General features: G+C 41.2%; 1 protein-coding gene across 7 annotated transcripts in view; it reads left to right on the forward strand.

The window, feature by feature from the left end:
- Positions 1-19997, forward strand: part of NSD1 (nuclear receptor binding SET domain protein 1) — a 183736-nt gene that overhangs the window by 148630 nt on the left and 15109 nt on the right. For all 7 annotated transcript variants that reach the window (XM_066272298.1, XM_066272301.1, XM_066272296.1 and 4 more), the window contains 5 exons: positions 1437-1642; positions 5235-5347; positions 12664-12933; positions 14877-14993; positions 17705-17846. In XM_066272298.1, coding sequence (XP_066128395.1) covers positions 1437-1642; positions 5235-5347; positions 12664-12933; positions 14877-14993; positions 17705-17846 — 848 coding nt within the window. The remainder of the gene's footprint in view (positions 1-1436; positions 1643-5234; positions 5348-12663; positions 12934-14876; positions 14994-17704; positions 17847-19997) is intronic.

The raw sequence follows: 19997 nt of genomic DNA on the forward strand, positions 1-19997 counted from the left end.
CTCTAGTTCATTCACACAATGCAGTCATACAGTGTGGTATATATATTGAATAGTTGTTATTCATTGTCTTATTTGGACTATGAACATCTTGTCAACATGTTGGTATGTGAGCACAGGAGCTTCCCTAGGGAATTCTCAGGATAGAATAGCAGGCTAGGGGCTTCTAACTTTAATAGCTAATACCAAATTGTCTCCCCACAGTGGCTGTATTAATTTACATGCTTAGGAGTGGGAAGCATCTTTTGGTATCATTTTTCTGTCCTCTAACATTGAAAGTTTCCTTTTTGAAGGCCGTATTTTATTATATAGTATACTGTAGTAATAGCATTCCCTTAATGTTGAGCATTTAAGCTGTTTCTAGGTTTTCATCCTTTTTTTTTTTTTTTTTTTTTTTTACAGAGGCAGAGATAGACAGGGACAGACAGACAGGAATGGAGAGAGATGAGAAGCATCAATCATCAGTTTCTCGTTGCGCGTTGCAACTTCTTAGTTGTTCATTGATTGCTTTCTCACATGTGCCTTGACCACCAGCCTTCAACAGACCGAGTAACCCCTGCTGGAGCCAGCGACCTTGGGTCCAAGCTGGTGAGCTCTTTGCTCAAGCCAGATGAGCCTGTGCTCAAGCAGGTGACCTCGGGGTCTCTAACCTGGGTCCTTCCGCATCCCAGTCCGACGCTCTATCCACTGCGCCACCACCTGGTCAGGCTAGGTTTTCATTCTTATTTCAGGTTTTATTCCATAAGGCTATATAGATGGTCCTCATTATTTCCTGTTACAGATTTCTTCAAATAGAATAACAGTCACAAGAGTGTGTCTGTGTATGCAAGCATGTGTGTGAGAATGGGTGTCCTCAGTTTTTGGCACATACTACTTGTTTTTTTTCTAGTTAGATAGTAAGAGTGCCCAAGGTCAAACTTTAATGTGGATAGACAGACATTGCTATTGCTTATTCCTGTCCTAAAAAGTAGGATATTTTTGCTTGACCTGTGGTGGTGCAGTGGATAGAGCATTGACCTGGGACGCTGAGGTTCCAGATTTTGAATCTCAAGGTTGCCAGCTTGAACACAGGGTCACCAGTTTGAACCTGGGATCATCAAAATAATCCCATGGTCTCTGGCTTGTTGTCACTGGCTCAGCTTAAGTGTCCATCCCGTTGTCCTGTCTCCCCCCACCCCACCCCAATCAAGGCATGTATGAGAAGCAGTCAATGAACAACTAAAAGTTGCACAACTACCTGTTGATGCTTCTCATCTCTCTCCTTTCCTGTCTGTCTCTCTCCCTTCCTATTTGTCTCTCTCCCTTCCTATTTGTCTCTCTCCCTGTCCCCCTCCCCTTTCTCGCTCTCATTTAGACAGACATACAACATACACACAGTTGGATATTTTCCTAGTGCCTTGCAGTCTTAGAGTTTTCCTTCTGTGTTTTCACTTTCCCAGGTGGTGGCCGGCTGAGATCTGCCATCCTCGAGCTGTACCTTCCAACATCGATAAGATGAGACATGATGTGGGCGAATTTCCTGTGCTCTTCTTTGGCTCTAATGACTATCTGTGGACTCACCAGGCCCGAGTGTTTCCCTACATGGAAGGGGATGTGAGCAGCAAGGACAAGATGGGCAAAGGAGTGGATGGGACATATAAAAAGGGTAACTGTATTCTTTTTGTTTCTCAGACTATCACAGACCTCTATTGGCAAAGAACCTATTCTGTGTTATAATTGTATGTTAGAATTCACATACATTCCATTAACAGCTGTGTTCTCCTTCTATGGGCTTATATGTAGCTGCAGGCTTTGTGGGGAGTTTGACTCTCATAACTTCTTTTTTTTTTTCCCCCTAAAGTATGAAGCAGGAAGGCAGAGAGACAGACTCCCACATGCGCCTAACTGGGATTCACCTGGTATGCCCACCAGGGGCAATGCTTTGCCCATCTGGGGCATGCTCCGTTGCAACCGGAGCCATTCTAGCGCCTGAGGTGGAGGGCGTGGAGCCATCTTCAGTGCTCTGGCCAACTTTTGCTCCAGTGGAGCCTTGGCCACGGGAGGAGAAGAGAGAGATAGAAAGGAGAGTGGGAAGGGTAGAAAAGCAGATGGGCACTTCTATGTGCCCTGACCAGGAATCAAACCCAGGACTTCCACACACCAGGCCAATGCTGTACTGCTGAGCCAACCGGCCAGGGCATAATTTCTTATTTTTAAATCTAACCTTTACTTAACTCGAATTTTTTTAAGGGAGGTTTTTTGTCTTACCAGTTCTATTTTTAGTTTGCTGGGAAGAAATAAAATGCACCAAAAATTATGGAGCAAACTGAGATAGTGAAAGTCAAAGCATATTTTGAGTCAAAAGATTTTTATAAGCTGAGTTAGCAATGAAGGAGTTGGGACATTTAGAGCAAAAAGGGGTTGAGTCAACTATGAGCATCAGTTTTCTCTTACTGTAGAATGAGTAAAGGTTGCTTTGGGAATTCAATAAGATAATAAAAAATAATCAACCTGTAGGGGACATAATTGGTATCCAGTCAATGATAGTTACCTTCTTCGATTAGCTGTCCTTTGAAAGGCAGTATAGGTATCTTGTTATTTGAAAAATTTGGACATTGAAATTTAAGCTTTTTGCCTGTATGATGGGATTCTAAGCAAGTAAAACTTCCTGTTGAGGTACAGGAAGATACTACCAGTTGAAATTTCTTGGATAGGAAATGTGAAAGATGTCAATAGGGAAGAAATTTAAAAACAAATGATCTATTTGCCTCATGGTTATTTCCATGGGTCCTTCATCTGTTGGCCATGTGGTATCTTTGTGGATGTAGGCTATCCGTACTATATTGTGGGGGGTTGAATCTTGTCATCTCAGATGGTTAGGGACCAGGTGACCAACATCTTTGCTTCAGCTGACCATGACTGATCCTGGGGCCAGGCAAGGTGGGAAGGTAGAATGCAGGGAATGCTGCAAGACTGAGTCTGCTGACTCTGGGATTCTGCTGTCTCTTAGCCTTGACCCAGGGCTGGCTGGGCGCCTCTGCCTTCGGAGAGCACATGTGGCAGAAGTGCGCATGGTATGCTGTGGGAGCAGACCAAAAGGAAGCATAACTGCACTGTTGACCAAAGTTTGGAAACCATGTGTGGCTTCTTTCTTAAGTGATGCTTTGAAGAATGAACCATAATAATAATAGTTACTATTTGTTGTTTGCCCCGTCCTATCAGAGTTTGTTTTCTTCTTTAATTCTTGTGACAACCCTATAAGTGAAATGCCATTATCCGTGCCTTACAGATGAGGGAACTGAGACACATAAAGGTCAAGTTACTTGCCCACAGCCCCAGTGCTAATAAATGATAGAGAAAGATTTCAAACTAGTAGTTGGGCTCTAGAAGCCAATTTCTTAACCTTTGCACAAACTGTGAAGAAGTTAACTTAAAATGTTGTAAGAAGGAAGCACATGTGAAAATGCACATTGAATCTAACATGCTGAGTTAAGCGACCTCCAAGTATTCCGTATAGTTTAAACATGTGGTCAGGAGAGCACTGAGCTATCCGCGTGAAAAGGGTAACTTATATGGTCATAAAAGAGTTTTAAAAATCTCAGTCTGAGTAGAGTGTAAAGTCATAGACAGTGAGAGGCTGCCACCAGGAGTGTTGTCAGTGAGATGGCGGTTTCAGTAGTTCTGGGCGGAGATGGCAACTCATAGGGGTGTCCATTGGGTAGAGAGGATGATGGATACTGGATGGACAGTAAGTAGATAGAGTAGGCAGGACATGCTGAATAATAGGATGAAGGACGCAGGGACTTTAGAATAATTTAGAGAACTCCAGGCAATACAGACTTTGCTGGTGATGACAGGGTCCAAAAAAGGGATGACTCAGGTGACATTTTCTTTAAAGAAATGACAGCATGGGGAAAGCCACAGAAAGGAAAGAGGGAAGAATTGGAATTCTTTTTTTAATTGATCTGGGAGAAAGGGAGAAAGGGGGGGGTTAGTAGAAGTGGGAGGTATTGGCCCTGGCCGGTTGGCTCAGCGGTAGAGCGTCGGCCTAGCGTGCGGAGGACCCGGGTTCGATTCCCGGCCAGGGCACACAGGAGAAGCGCCCATTTGCTTCTCCACCCCTCCGCCGCGCCTTCCTCTCTGTCTCTCTCTTCCCCTCCCGCAGCCAAGGCTCCATTGGAGCAAAGATGGCCCGGGCGCTGGGGATGGCTCTGTGGCCTCTGCCTCAGATGCTAGAGTGGCTCTGGTCCCAACATGGTGACGCCCAGGATGGGCAGAGCATCGCCCCCTGGTGGGCAGAGCATCGCCCCTGGTGGGCGTGCCGGGTGGATCCCGGTCGGGCGCATGCGGGAGTCTGTCTGACTGTCTCTCCCTGTTTCCAGCTTCAGAAAGAAAAAAAAAAAAAAAAGTGGGAGGTATCAATTCATAGTAGTTGCTTCTCGTCTGTGCCTTGACTAGGCAAGCCCGGGGTTTCCAACTGGGGACCTCGGCATTTCAGGTCTATGCTTTTATCCACTGTACTACCACAGGTCAGGCACTTTTCAGAACTTTTTAAATTGGATAAAGAATAATGAATTAGAATTTTAATTTTTTTTATTTAAGTGGAGAAGAATGAGAGTCGTAAGATTTTGTTGGACTTTTCAGATATTACAATCTTTCAAGCATGTGAAAGTATGTGCCTCTAATACAGGTTAGCTCTGAAGATCATTGTATCATTAAAGCTAGTAGCTGGGATTTACAGAATGAGTCTTAGCAGAAGATAGGATAGGTGCTGTAGAGAATAGGCAGGGAGAGGAAAACTTCAACCTTAGGTTTCTTCCAGAGGAACGTAGCATGTTACCTAGGATACGTAAGAGGCAGAATGTTTCAGGAAGCAGGAGGTTTGGGCCTGCGGAAAGAATTAGGCTTAAAGGCAGTGCCTATGCTGAGCAGACACAGTATAGTTGTTAGGTGGTGTTACATGGGGACTTTTTCCAAATCATTTTAGCTGTTTCTGTTTTAAATTTTCCTCTGAAGCTGGTAGTCTGTATTGCCCAATTTAGTGATGGATTATGTTTTGTCTTAATGTTATTTTAGAATACTCTGGGAACTGCAACTTACTTGAAAGTAGAAGTTATATATACTTCTTATTTTTCTGTATAGGGTTGATGATTTTTGTCTAAAACATGAATTTTTTCCCATTTAAAAGGGTATGTGTGTGTGTGAAATAAACAACTCCATCCAGAGGTTAAGTGACTTGTGCTATTGTGTTTTCTTAGCTCTTCAAGAAGCTGCAGCAAGGTTTGAAGAATTAAAGGCCCAAAAAGAGCTGAGACAGCTGCAGGAAGACCGAAAGAATGATAAGAAGCCACCGCCTTATAAACACATAAAGGTGAGAAAAGACCTCAGGAGACTCCACCCAGAGGAGAGATCCTTATATAGTTTGTCCTCTTCCCTCTCTATTCATGGCGAGCACTGGAAGCAGGAGCACAGTGACTTTTAGGTGGAGAGAAGAGCGTGAAAGAAGAGAACAAAAATGAGCCAGAGCACCATTACTAGCCATTATGTGACTCAAGTGTGTGTTGATATAGCCTTGTTACCTTGGAAAGTCATCTCATAGAAGTAGATTGGGTTAGATTCTGTTCATAGTCAACATCTTGTGGTTTGAAGGGGACCAAAGAGCATGATTAAAAAAATCAGCCCTGGCTAGATAACTTGATTGGTAGAGAATCTTCCCCAAGATCAGAGGTTGCTAGTTCCATCTCTGAGCAGGGCACATATAGGACCAGCTTGATGTCTCTCTCCCTCTCCCTCTCCCTCTCCCTCTCTCTCTGAAGTGAATAAATTTTTTTTTAAAAATCATAAATAGCCCTGTGATAGTATGGATAATACACATGGTTAAGTCTTCTTGGTAAAGACTGATATTAAAGACCAGTATGACTAGGATTCCCAAGGTCAAGAGAATTCATGTTAGGTGTTATCTAATCCTTAGTGTATCTGATAAAATCATCACCATTTATTATCTGGTTTCAATGAACCCTTTGTATTTTTTAATATTTTTAAATCATTTTCATAAGTAATTTAAAGAAGTAAAGATAAAGGAATCGTGAGTAAAAAATTTATTAGACCCTTTATTAAGTACTTGCATTAAAGCCTTTTTAAAAACTTTAATAATCAGGTCAAATTTTGGTGCTTAAATATCAGAAAACATGAAAGAAATATTAACAAAATGAGATTGCCCAGGTTCTTCTTACAAAATATTTGTGATGATGTCATTCGTGGATATATTTCTTTTTTTTCTGTCAGTAGAAAAGCATTGTTTTTATACTCATTAGTTATGAGTTTCTGAAGTATTATAGTCTGAGATTTTGCTTACAAATGAATTTTACCATCATTTTTAGAGTCTAGTATGTTTAAGTATATCCTAAATTTTCTTGGGATATACTTAAAAAGTTATTTGTTGCCCTGTCCTGATAGCTCGATTGGTTAGAACAGTGGTTCTCAAACTTTGTGAAGTTGGGATGCATTTAAAATCCTACAAATAATTGTAGGAGCACTATATACAAATTTCTGAGAAATATCTTATAATAATTAAGTGAAATATTAAAGAGAAAATATAAAGTCCAAGCGTGCTTTTATGGTAATTGAAGGAAATAAATGCTACAAAATTAAATTTATTCTGACATTAAAAAACATTTTTATATTACATTTTTTGAGTTACGCTTTTTAGAATTTGTAAAAAAAAAAAGAGGGGTTAAAAAATTTAAAAAACGACAAAAAAGTTATCTTTTTATATATATAGATACATTCTTAGTAAGATTTAGTAAATTCAGCAGGTCTCGGAGCAAATGTGTTAAGTTTTTTTATTCTTGTGTTTATGAGAAACATGAGCCTGATGTGTCCTAGTGATTTCTTCAATGTTTGGGCATATATTTGAAAGGCAAACTCTCATTTCCTTGTCAATACATTGAAGAATTTCTCTCCTTTTACTCTTAATTATGTTGAGGGTAGGAAATCTTAATTCACATAAATAGGATGTTGAAAATCGTAAAATGTTCAAAGCTTTTTTAGATATTGCTACATATTCTTCTTTTATAGAAATCCAAAAGGCTTCAAGAGACAATTCCTTATGTTTAGTCATCAATCCACCATCAGTGGATACAGCTGCCAGTTCTTCTTCTGTTAATGTTAAACCAAAATCACTTGAAGCTTCCATGAATGGGTTTCTAATCCAATCATATTGTTCAGTGTTAAGTGATGGAAAATGCTATAAATTAAATTCTGCCCATCAGCCTTTAAGTCCTATTTTATTTACACTTAACTTTTGCTCACTTCCAGAATCGGATTCTTCAATGTCACGCTTCTTTTTAAGAAATCGATCCATTTTATTTGGGTGTATTTATCTAACAATAATATAATGATGTGTTAATAATAAATATAATAACGATGTGTTAACGAAAAGAGCGGTAGAGTAACTGTAATTATTTTTATATCTGGGCACATGCCGCAAACCATCGCAGCTAGTAATTTCAGGTCCCGAGTAGGAACGGTGTGAAATTAAGAAAATACGCAAATACAGGGTTTGGAGGGCTCTGTAATTGCTGCTGGCAGGAACAAAGTGCACAAAAACCGCATCTTGCTTTATTTATAGGGCAGAGTGAGGCCATTAGCATATCAATGGTCTCTGATCACGTTTCCAAGGCAATCCAAGAATTTTTACCAAGTGCAGAAAACCCCCAAACAAAGAATAGAAGAAACTTGCCTCCAGTCTTTCCAGAGAACATCAGGGTAGTGTAAACAATCCAGCACCACAGCTTAACAGCCTTTTGCAACCTAATCAAGCAAGTGAGGTGGGGGGGGTTGAGCAGACTGTCAGTTTACAGCCAATTCCCCATACCTCTGTCCCCCAAAAATCTAAACTCAAAAAACCCTGTCGGTTTTTTGGTCCCCAGCAGGCACATATTTCTCTGGAATAACATAGGGCACACCTGGAAATCTTCTAGGGTGTACCAGTGTGCCCTGGTGCACATCTTGGGAACCACTCGGTTAAAGCATCATTCCAATATGCAGAAGTTGCTAGTTTGATCCCTGGTCAGGGCACATACAGAAACAGATCAGTGTTTCTGTTTCTCTGTCTCTTTCTTCCTCTCTCTCTCTCTCTCTCTCTCTCATCAATCAATCAAAACTATTTGTTGTTTATCTGAAATTCAAATTTAATTGTGTGTCCTGGATTTTTCTTTGCTAAATCTAGCAACCCTACTAAAAGCAGACTATAAAGATGTTATGTCTAGTCCTTTTTTTTTTTTTTTTTTAAGTGAGGGAAGGGAGACAGACTCCTGCTTGCACCCCAGCCAGGATCCACCTGGCAGCTTCTGCGTGGGGCCTATGCTCAAATCAACCAAGCTGTCTTTATTGCCTGAAGTTCACACTCAGACCAACCTAAGCTATCTTCAGTGCCTAGGACCGACTCTTGAACCAGTCAATAGTGGGAGAGAGAGAGGGGGGAGGAGGGGAAGAGAGTAGATGGTTGCTTCTTAAGTGTGCCCTGACCAGAGATTGAACCTGGGATGTCTTCATGCTGGGCTGACACTCTATCCACTGAGTCAAACAGCCAGGGCCATGTCTATTCTTTTATACTCTGAAAAGATGATATAGTACTTGGGGCAAAGCAGTACAGAAACTAAAGTATGACTCATACTTTAGTGATTTCATTATTATTCCATTTTCTTATTATTTTAGTCCTTTTTTAGCCTTTTTAAGAATCACTGATGAATAATGAAGTAAAATATTAAATATAAGAAAATACTAAAATTCCATAATATAACATAGATTTATAAAAGGATCTAATGGACCTACATTGTAGTTGCAAGATAGAGTTTTAATCCTCTTTCAATAAGTAAATTTTATTTTGGATTTTTGGTAAACCTCTCATGAATAAAAGTCATAAAATAGGCCTGACCTGTGGTGGCACAGTGGATAAAGCGTCGACCTGGAAATGCTGAAGTCGCTGGTTCGAAACCCAGGGCTTGCCTGGTCAAGGCACATATGGGAGTTGATGCTTCCAGCTCCTCCCCCTTCTCTCTCTCTGTCTCTCCTCTCTCTCTCTCTCTCTCCCTCCCTCCCTCTCCTTTCTAAAATGAATAAATAAAAAAATTTTTTTTAAAGTCATAAAATATCAATTCTTACAAATAGAACTGCTGGGGGAAGAAAATCTCAAAACCTAAAATTGGGTCTAAATGGATTAGACTCTGGTGGTATATTCAGAGGTAAATGGAGTTATTGTGCGTGAAGACACAACACTAAATATAGTTAGGCCTCAAAAAAGGGAAAGTAGTCCAGTTCTCATAGTCATAATGTCAGATAACAGCAAGGTGGGCATTTCAGAGTAGCACACCAAGTATATTGGGCCTGGCTATTGAAGGAGTAGCTCTCAATGAGTGATGTAATTACAGAAATAAGAGCCCAATGTCTTAATTTTTTTTTTTTTTTAATTTTTCTGAAGTTGGAAACGGGGAAGCAGTCAGACAGACTCCCACATGCGCCCGACCGGGATCCACCCAGCATACCCACCAGGGGGCAATGCTCTACCCATCTGGGGCGTTGCTCTGTTGTGACCAGAGCCATTTTAGCGCCTGAGGCAGAGGCCATGAAGCCATCCCCAGTGCCCGGGCCAACTTTGCTCCAATGGAGCCTTGGCTGCAGGAGGGGAAGAGAGAGACAGAGAAGAAGGAGAGGGGGAGGGGTGGAGAAGCAGATGGACACTTCTCCTGTGTGCCCTGGCCGGGAATCGAACCCGGGACTCCTGCACGCCAGGCAGATGCTCTACCACTTTAATTTTTTTAAAAAGTGTTTATAGGGAAAGGATTTAGAACAGCGGTTCGCAAACTATGTCTGTGGGTCAGAGGCCAACTGTGGTTGCAAAAAAAAAAAAAAAAAGGAATATTTCCTGACACATAAAGATTATATGAAATTCAAATATTAGTATCCCATAAAGTTTTATTGGTGCCCAGTAATGCATGTTTATTTACATTTTGTCTGTTATTATTTTAGTGCTGCATTGGTAGGGCTTGAGCTATAGTCATCAGAGATCTAGGGCCTACAAATGAAAAAATATTTACTGTTCCTTTACAAAAGAAACAAGCTTTTACTTGCAATTACATATCTATGTTGTTCCCTTTTTTTTGACAGAGATAGAGAGAGGGATAGATAGGGACAGACAGACAGGAAAGGAGAGAGATGAGAAGCATCAATTCTTTGCTGGGGCAGGGCACCTCAGTTGTTCATTGACTGCTTTCTCTTATGTGCCTTGACCTGGGGGCTGCAGAAGAGCGACTGACCCCTTGCTTAAGCCAGCAACCTTGGGCTTCAAGCCAGCGACCATGGGGTCATGTCTGTGATCCCATGTTCAAGCTGGATGAACCTGTGCTCAAGCCGGTGACCATGGGTTTTCAAACCTGGGTCTTCTGCATCCCATTCTGATGTTCTATCCACTGTGTCACTGCCTGGTCAGGCTATGTTGTTTTTTAACATGTGTTTGTTTTGCTTTTGGTTGTTGTTTTTGTTTTGTTTTGCTTTATGTTAGGAAAGTTACTTGAGATTAGTAATAGGTTAGATCAGATGGCAAGAAAGAATGATCAGAACATACCTTTATACTAAAGAGTAGGATGAGACTTTTGGGAGGAGGAAGAGTAATATAAAGATTCCTTGAATCAGAGGTTCAAATGCTCTAGGTAGGACCTGTAGTCTCAAGTGATTGAGCTCAGTCCTGGTCTTCTACCCCGTAGAACTTGCTTTAGTAGGTTTGTGGCATATTGTATTTACAGGAAGTTTACAGTTTTTACCAGTATTTTGAAGAATCTGGGAAGAAATCAGGCAGTGAAATGTTTATCCTTTTAAGTTGTTACAAAGAACTTAAAAGTATATTTTTAAGTATATTTCTACAGATTGTAGATTTTATAACATTGTTGAAGAATAGGAGGCAAACAATAAAATGTTAGTAGTGAAACTATTTGAGAATTTAGAGGATATCTGGAAATAATTAAGTAATCAGTGATTTTAGGTTGATTGGAATTGGTAATCTAGAATATTTGATGTGACAAACAATTATAAGGGAAATGAAAAGAAAGAGAACCTGATTATAATGTCTGGCTAGGCTCTGTACTAGTATCTTTTCATATATTTCTTATTCTCACTGTCTTACAGGTATGTCTTGCAAGTAGAATAATTTATTTTATGTAATTTCTGAATAGTCAAATTTAATGCATGAGATGAGTTTCTGAAGACACGCACTGTGGCTGTTCTCAACTGAAATCGTAGCAAGTAGTGGGACTCGTTTTCATAGTGTACAAATCCAGCTCTATTATAAAACATCTCTTTTTCCCCTCAGTGTTGCTGCAACTATTTATTTGAGCATTATCATTGATCATACTAGATTTTCACTGTAATTTTCAGTACTACCACCACTGAATAAAATACCTGATATTTCTGTAGTCTATTAAAGAGATTTCAAATTGTAATAGTATAATACGTATTCACATATAGGAACCTGAATTACCCAAAGGCATTTTCATGTCAGTTAAGAGTGATTTATGTAGCAGCTAAAATGGCACTTCCATGTGGCCATAGTAGAAACCAGTTATAATTTACTTGGCCTACCTGCTTGAAATTGATTCTTTTTAAATGATTTTTAAAAATATTGTGGGATTCATATTTTGTGTGTTCAGTAAGGCTTTATTTTTAAGTCAAACTGCCTAAAACTTAATTTTCTCCAAGTTTTTTTATTGTGATAAAACACACAGATAACAAAATTTCCCATCTTAACCATATTTAAGTGTAGTAAATATATTCATAATTTTGTACTTATTGCCACTATCCATCTCTAGAACTCTTCTTTATCTTATAAAACCAAAATTCTCGTTCTCTCCTCTTGGCCCTTGGCAACCACTTCTTTTTGTCTCTAATTTTGACTACGTACTTATTATATAAGTGAGATCATTCATTATTTGTCTTTTTGTGACTGACTTGTTTCAGGTAACATGTCCTCCAGGTTTACCCATAGTAGCATGTTTCAGAACTTCCTTCCTTTTTAGGCTGAATAATGTTCTATTATTTGTATCCATTCGTCTGACAATGGACACTTGGTTTGCTTTTGCATTTTGTGAATAATGTTGCTAAATCTTAATAGTTCAAAGTCATATAAAATGTGGCATGCGCCCTGGCCGGTTGGCTCAGCGGTAGAGCGTCGGCCTAGCGTGCGGAGGACCCGGGTTTGATTCCCGGCCAGGGCACACAGGAGAAGCACCCATTTGCTTCTCCACCCCTCTGCCGCGCTTTCCTCTCTGTCTCTCTCTTCCCCTCCCGCAGCCAAGGCTCCATTGGAGCAAAGATGGCCCGGGCGCTGGGGATGGCTCTGTGGCCTCTGCCTCAGGCGCTAGAGTGGCTCTGGTCGCAACATGGCGAGGCCCAGGATGGGCAGAGCATCGCCCCCTGGTGGGCAGAGCGTCACCCCATGGTGGGCGTGCCGGGTGGATCCCGGTCGGGCGCATGCGGGAGTCTGTCTGACTGTCTCTCCCTGTTTCCAGCTTCAAAAAAATGAGAAAAAAAAAAAATGTGGCATACAACTTTAAGGAAAAGAAATTTCCTTTTTATAGGTCCTAAATTATCTGTGTTGACTTGCCTGATATACTATAGTATGTGTTTCTTCTCCAGGTGAACCGTCCTATCGGCAGGGTACAGATTTTCACTGCAGACTTGTCTGAAATTCCCCGTTGCAACTGTAAAGCTACTGACGAGAACCCCTGTGGGATAGACTCAGAGTGCATCAACCGCATGCTGCTGTATGAGTGCCACCCCACAGTATGTCCTGCAGGAGGGCGCTGCCAAAACCAGTGCTTTACCAAGCGCCAGTACCCAGACGTGGAAATATTTCGTACATTACAGAGAGGCTGGGGTCTCCGAACAAAAACAGATATTAAAAAGGTAAAGAAAACTCTTTAATTTTCAGGGTTTTTTCCTTCTTTGCAGTTGCTTAATATGAATAATTCTTCTTGATGAATATGGATAATTGGATCATAGAGGAAAATAATATCGTGTAGGAATTAACCTTATTATTGTGTCTTGCCCTGTTCTAGCGGTTTGATGCTTGAGAACAGGTGTTCTTTATCTGTAGTGTCCTTAATGTTGATCATGTTCACTGTGTGTGAGGATAAAAAGGGAAATTCAGAAATACTTAGCTTTATTTGCTTTTTTGTGAGAACCTTAGCACCTGTAATCAAGATAGCATAGTAAGCATATTATTCAGAGGTGTTAATTACCACTAATAAAATTAAGACTATTTTTACTGAGGGAAAATAGGTTTTGGTTCATAGAACACAAAGAAGAGGATTATACCTTCTATAATGAAAATGAAGTAACATCTTCAACTCCAAATTTGGAAGGACCTTCAAGTTTCTAATGAATAGATAATATTGTATAGTTTTTGTGTAGAACAAATCTTATTTGACATTTTAGTAAAATAAATCTTCGATTATACAGTGTGTCTGTAAAGTCATGGTGCACTTTTGACCGGTCACAGGAAAGCAACAAAAGACGATAGAAATGTGAAATCTGCACCAAATAAAGGGAAAACTCTCCCAGTTTCATACCTATTCAGTGCAGTTTGATGTGGGCTCACGCACAGATTTTTTTAGGGCTCCTTAGGTAGCTATCCCGTATAGCCTCTACAGACTCATCACTGACTGATGGCCTACCAGAACGGGGTTTCTCCACCAAACTGCCGGTTTCCTTCAACTGCTTATCCCACTGAGTAGTTATTCCAATGTGGTGGCGCTTCGTTATAAACGTGCCGATACTCACATTGCACTTTGGTCAAGGATTTCAATTTTAGCAAGCCACAGTAGACACTGAACTTTCCTCTGTACCGTCTACATCTGGACTGTCATGGCCTTGGGCTGCTCCGCTGTATACACGGTGTTACATCATCATCTGCGCATGCGCACATGCTGCCACATCATCCTACAGAAACTGGGAGGGTTTTCCTTTTATTTGGTGTGGATTTCACATTTCTATCGTCTTATGTTCCTTTCCTGTGACCGGTCAAAAGTGCACCATGACTTTACGGACACTGTACTTTCTGAAGAATTTCACTGAAGTTTGTTTCTCTGAAAGGAAGTGAATCTGGGTCACTCTGTCTAGTCATTGCTAAGACATTGTGCTGAGGACGTAGTGATCAACAAAGGAGACATGTTCTGTGCTTTCGTAAAGTTTATGTTCTAGAGGAAGAAAGAGATATGTTGAACAAGTAATCACCCAGTGCGGAAGTAGAAAGGGTTCTGAAGGCATGTGGCAAAAGGGCCTAAAACTTGCTTGTCTGTGAAAATTGTTTTGAGACTTGAAAAATAAGTAGTTACTGGCTAACGTCGGTTAAGTGTTAAAACATTGAATATAGAAGGGACAGCATGAGTGAAAGCCAGTATGTCTATAGTATAGTGAGTCAGGGGGGCAGTGGCGAGAAATGGGGAAGGGCAAAAGGGCATGTTCCAAGGGAAAAGAACCTCCCTAAGTTAGGGAAACTGACTTACTAAAGTATTTGGGCAGGTAAAGGGATCAACTATCCATTTCACCATTATGATGCAGCCTTAATTTACTTCCATTTTGGTTGTTCTTGATTGTGTTCTTATCTTTCTCCAAATGGCAGTGGTAGGAGTAGGGAGATGGTTTTCATTATCAAATAGTGGAAGCATTGTATTTATGTTTTGTGAATAAACCGTTATTAAATGACTAGCTACATACACATGAACTGCTTTGGAGAATTTGTGGAGAATAATGAATGTTATTTTTATTAATTTTTTTAAGTGAGATGTACCTATAAATACAGTTGTGTTTTTTGCCATTAAGTTATTAACAACTATTTCTCATTCTAGGGTGAATTTGTGAATGAGTATGTGGGTGAACTAATAGATGAAGAAGAGTGCAGAGCTCGAATCCGTTATGCCCAGGAGCATGATATCACTAATTTCTACATGCTCACTCTAGACAAAGTAAGTAATGGATTGTGAAAATAGTGTCCTGACAACCGTAGTGTTTGTAGGCAATTCGTGTACTACCTAAAATAGTATCTTTCCCCCATGTTCAGGGTTGACCAGGGTTCTGGAGTAGGTAAGTTTGCACATTTATGGCTATACATCCATGGCCAAAGGCAGTACTTCCTTTAACATTCTTTTTGAGCTATCCAGTGTAAGTTAAGGACTATATCTATTAGTGTTGGAATCTATGGGAGTCCGAAAAGACCAGAGTAACAGGTTTTATTGAAAGGAAGAAAGGAACCCTGCCAGGCACTTCTCCGGGAGAAGGGCACCAAAACAGACTCTGGGGCAAAATTTTATATATGGTAGGGGAGAGCTTTGAGCAAGTGTGCGTTGAGTTAGCAGTTCTGGTATGCTCCCTTCTGCAGTTTACGATTTCAGCTTCCTGGAATGCTTCTCCTTGGGGCGGTCGACCAGCTTCCTAGAACTGTTCTGCTTCAGGGGCGATAGTAAGTAAGCAAGGGTGGGGTCAGATAGACAAGCGGAACAGCAAAAGGGCAGTTGGAAGTTCTGGTAAATTCATGTATCTATCAATTAGTATACTGCTCACAAAAATTAGGGAATATTTCAAAATGAATATGAAGCAGTAAAAACAAGAAGCATTGGATTTTTGCCTGACCAGGCGGTGGCGCAGTGGATGGAGCATTGGACTGGGGTGCCGAGGACCCAGGTTTGAGACCCCAAGGTTGCCAGCTTGAGCACGAGCTCATCTGGCTTGAGCAAAATAAAAAAATGCTCATCAGCTTAGACCCAAGGTTGCTGGCTCGAGCAAGGGGTTACTTGGTCTACTGAAGGCCCATGGTCAAGGCACATGTGAGAAAGCAATCAATGAACAACTAAGGTGTCACAACGAAAAACTGATGATTGATGCTTCTCATCTCTCTCCGTTCCTGTCTGTCCCTATCTATCCCTCTCTCTGTCCCTGTAAAGAAAAAAAGAAAACAAAACAAGAAGCATTGGATTTTTTTTTATTAAACATGAACATCAGAAAACCAAATGACAAGTCAAAAAAAGTTGTGTTTGATTATGCAAATGAGATACAAAACCAACTTTTATTTCATTGGTGAAAATGCACTATACGGAAGGCTGAAAGTACTAGAGTATCTGCACATTCCCTGATCCCCTAATTTTGGTGAGCAGTTTATTTTTCCTGCAGGATTAAAACTTGAAACTAGAAAAGTTAAATAATTATTCTTTTACTCTTTCATTTTACAGATTGAGAAACATATGTGTTCTATTTAATTAGTGTACTGAAGCCATATAAATTGACTATAGAAGTCAGCTTATGAACCTACGTCAGCTTTTCAATTATAGGACTTGAGTTTCATTTCATTGGTGCCTAGAACTATATTTGGAACTTATTCCTAATGCTAGTATCCCAATGTGATTATTTGTGTATCTGTGCTTCTTCTTTGTACTTGACTATTAGGTTCTGCTATCTTTTCTTTTTAACGTCTACTAAATTTTTTTTTTGTTTTATTTTGTTTTGTTTTTACAGAGACAGAAAGAGAGTCAGAGAGAGGGATAGATAGGGACAGACAGACAGGAACGAAGAGAGATGAGAAGCATCAGTCATCAGTTTTTCTTTGCGACACCTTAGTTGTTCATTGATTGCTTTCTCATATGTGCCTTGACCGTGGGCCTTCAGCAGGCTGAGTAACCCCTTGCTCAAACCAGATGAGCCCGTGCTCAAGCTGGCGACCTTGGGGTCTTGAACCTGGGTCCTTGGCATCCCAGTCCGACATTCTATCCACTGCACCACTGCCTGGTCAGGCAGTCGTCTACTAACTTTTAATAGACCTCTTTCCTAGTATGAAACTTTGTGAGCATTTGTCAAGTTGTACTCTTATTGTACCCTTATGGTTTGTGAGATTCTCACCTGTCGGTGTTCTGATCTTAGTTTCAAATGGGTCTCGTATCAGTATTAAAATCCCCTTAGGTCATTTCTAATGTGTAGCCAGGTTCAGGACTACCTAATTTAGAGGGTGGGACAAGCTTCTTTTAGGACATGGTCCTTAATCTTCACCATTTGTCAGAATCACCTAGTGGGTTTGTTATAGCATATATTGCTGGGCCCCACCTCAGTTTCTACTTTAATATGCCTGAAGCCCAACCCAAGAATTTGCTTTTGTTTTTTTGTTGTTTTTTTTTGGTATTTTTCTGAAGCTGGAAACGGGGAGAGACAGTCAGACAGACTCCCGCATGCGCCCGACCGGGATCCAGCTGGCACGCCCACCAGGGGGTGATGATCTGCCCCTCCGGGGCGTTGCTCTTTTGCGACCAGAGCCACTCTAGCGCCTGGGGCAGAGGCCAAGGAGCCATCCCCAGCGCCTGGGCCATCTTTGCTCCATTGGAGCCTCGCTGCGGGAGGGGAAGAGAGAGACAGAGGAAGGAGAGGGGGAGGGGTGGAGAAGCAAATGGGCTGTGTGCCCTGGTTGGGAATCGAACCCGGGACTTCTGCACGCCAGGCCGACGCTGTACCACTGAGCCAACTGGCCAGGGCTTGAATTTGCATTTCTAAAGAGTTCCCAGGTGGTTATGCTAGTGCTGATCTAGTGAGAACACTTTGATAATTACTCCTTTGTGAGTCTCAAACTCTATGAATAGGAGACTCCATTATGTTATCTTAGAAGGTGTCTGATGAGCAGCATCTGTTGGTATTCTAGGACCGGATCATTGATGCTGGTCCCAAAGGAAACTATGCTCGGTTCATGAATCACTGCTGCCAGCCCAACTGTGAAACACAGAAGTGGTCTGTGAATGGAGATACCCGGGTTGGCCTTTTTGCCCTGAGTGACATTAAAGCAGGTAAGACACACTTGAAGATTCTGGAGCTAAGAATGGAATTTTAGATTTTATCATCTTAAAATCCCGTATGTCCTATAATCTAAAATGAGGTTTGCCAACTCCTGAGGATATATATAAAACTTTCCAGGGGGTACTTGGCATGGAATTTTTTTTTCGTTGGTATTGGTACTGTAGTAAAACAAACATAACAAAATTGACCATTTTAACCATTTTTAAGTGTGTCATCTGTGGCATTAAATCTGTTGACATTGTTGTGCAGCCATCACCACCATCCATCTTGATAACTCTGTATTTTCTCCATGTGAAATTCTGTACCTATTAAAACACTTAACTTCCCATTCTCCCCTCCCCCAGCCCCTGGCAACGACCATTCTACTTTTTGTCTCTAAATTTGACTGCTCTAGGATCCTCATATAAGGGGAATTAGATAGGATTTGTTCTTTTGTGACTGACTCATTTTACTTTGCATAGTGTCGTAAACCTTTGGGTATGAATGATTTTAAAGAAATTTCCAGATTTTGTTCATACCTTTTATATGAAAATTGGTCTTAGAAAGTATGGGCAATTCATTGCTCTTTTTTTTGTATTTTTCCAAAGTGGCGGGGGGTGGGGGCTGCAGACAGACTCCCACCCGCGCCTGACTGGGATCCACCTGGCATGCCCACCAGGGGGTGGTTTTCAGCCCATCTGGCCCATTGCTCCATTGGAGCCATTCTAGCTCCTGAGGCAGAGGCCATGGAGCCATCCTCAGCACCTGGGCCAACTTTGCTCCAGTGGAGCCTTGGCTGCAGGAGAGGAAGAGAGAGGTAGAGAGAAAGGAGAGGGGGAAGGGTGGAGAAGCAGATGGGCGCTTCTCTGTGTCCTCTGGCTGGGAATCAAACCCAGAACTTCCACATGCTGGGACGATGCTCTACCATTGAGCAAACCGGCCAGGACCATTGCTCCTTTCTTATCATACCTTTCACCAAGGTATGCCCTCACCGCTTTGTAAAATCAAACAGTCGTCTCTTACCCTTCCAAATTTTATGGTTGATGAGGCCAAGGCTGTTTAAAAACACCCAAGATGCCAAAGAACTGGATATTTGGAAAATGCACAGTTCTATTGTGGCCTGCCAGGTACCTGTTTCTCTAAGAATTAAGAGTATAGTATAGATGTGAGGTGTTTGTAACCAGGACAGCATTTAGATATATGAAAGTAAATCTGATATAGCTGTGCAGTTTGGAAGTAAAGTCTTTTGACAGGTATTTTTCATAAATTAAAGGAGCTTAATCTCTACCATCAAGATTTTTTGATGAATTTATTTTAAGCCTATATACATGCACATATGACACCCTCTAAATTGCATAATTTAAAAAATATATTGCTTACAAAAATTAGGGGGTATTTTGAAAATGAATACAAAGTGATAAAATATCCTAATTTTTGTGAGCAGTATATTTAGACTTGTATATATAGTGTGAATTTTATATGTACAAGTAAATATGTAATTTTTCAAAATGAGTTTTGCACAGACACTCCTGCATTCAAACAGAGGGGACTGGCCTAGGTAGTTTGTAATTAACAGTAGTAGTATAGTCTAGTTACTCTCAAAGCCGAGTCCCTTATAAGAATTCTGGAAGAAGACCAAAGTTCTCTTTTTCCCAGTGTTGTTTACCGTTGGAAACGTTAATAAAGGTAAAATAAATTTTTTTAAATTTTCTTTTTTTTTTTTTTTTTTTTTCTTTTTCATTTTTCTGAAGCTGGAAACAGGGACAGTCAGACAGACTCCCGCATGCGCCCGACCGGGATCCACCCGGCACGCCCACCAGGGGCGATGCTCTGCCCACCAGGGGGCGGTGCTCTGCCCATCCTGGGCGTCGCCATGTTGCGACCAGAGCCACTCTAGCGCCTGAGGCAGAGGCCACAGAGCCATCCCCAGTGCCCGGGCCATCTTTGCTCCAATGGAGCCTTGGCTGCGGGAGGGGAAGAGAGAAACAGAGAGGAAAGCGCGGCGGAGGGGTGGAGAAGCAAATGGGCGCTTCTCCTGTGTGCCCTGGCCGGGAATCGAACCCGGGTCCTCCGCACGCTAGGCCGACGCTCTACCGCTGAGCCAACCGGCCAGGGCTTTTTAAATTTTCTTTATTTTTTTATGTAAGAGGAGGGGGGTATAG

This window comes from Saccopteryx bilineata, chromosome 4 (assembly GCF_036850765.1).
Source record: "Saccopteryx bilineata isolate mSacBil1 chromosome 4, mSacBil1_pri_phased_curated, whole genome shotgun sequence".
Classification (NCBI taxonomy): Eukaryota; Metazoa; Chordata; class Mammalia; order Chiroptera; family Emballonuridae; genus Saccopteryx; species Saccopteryx bilineata.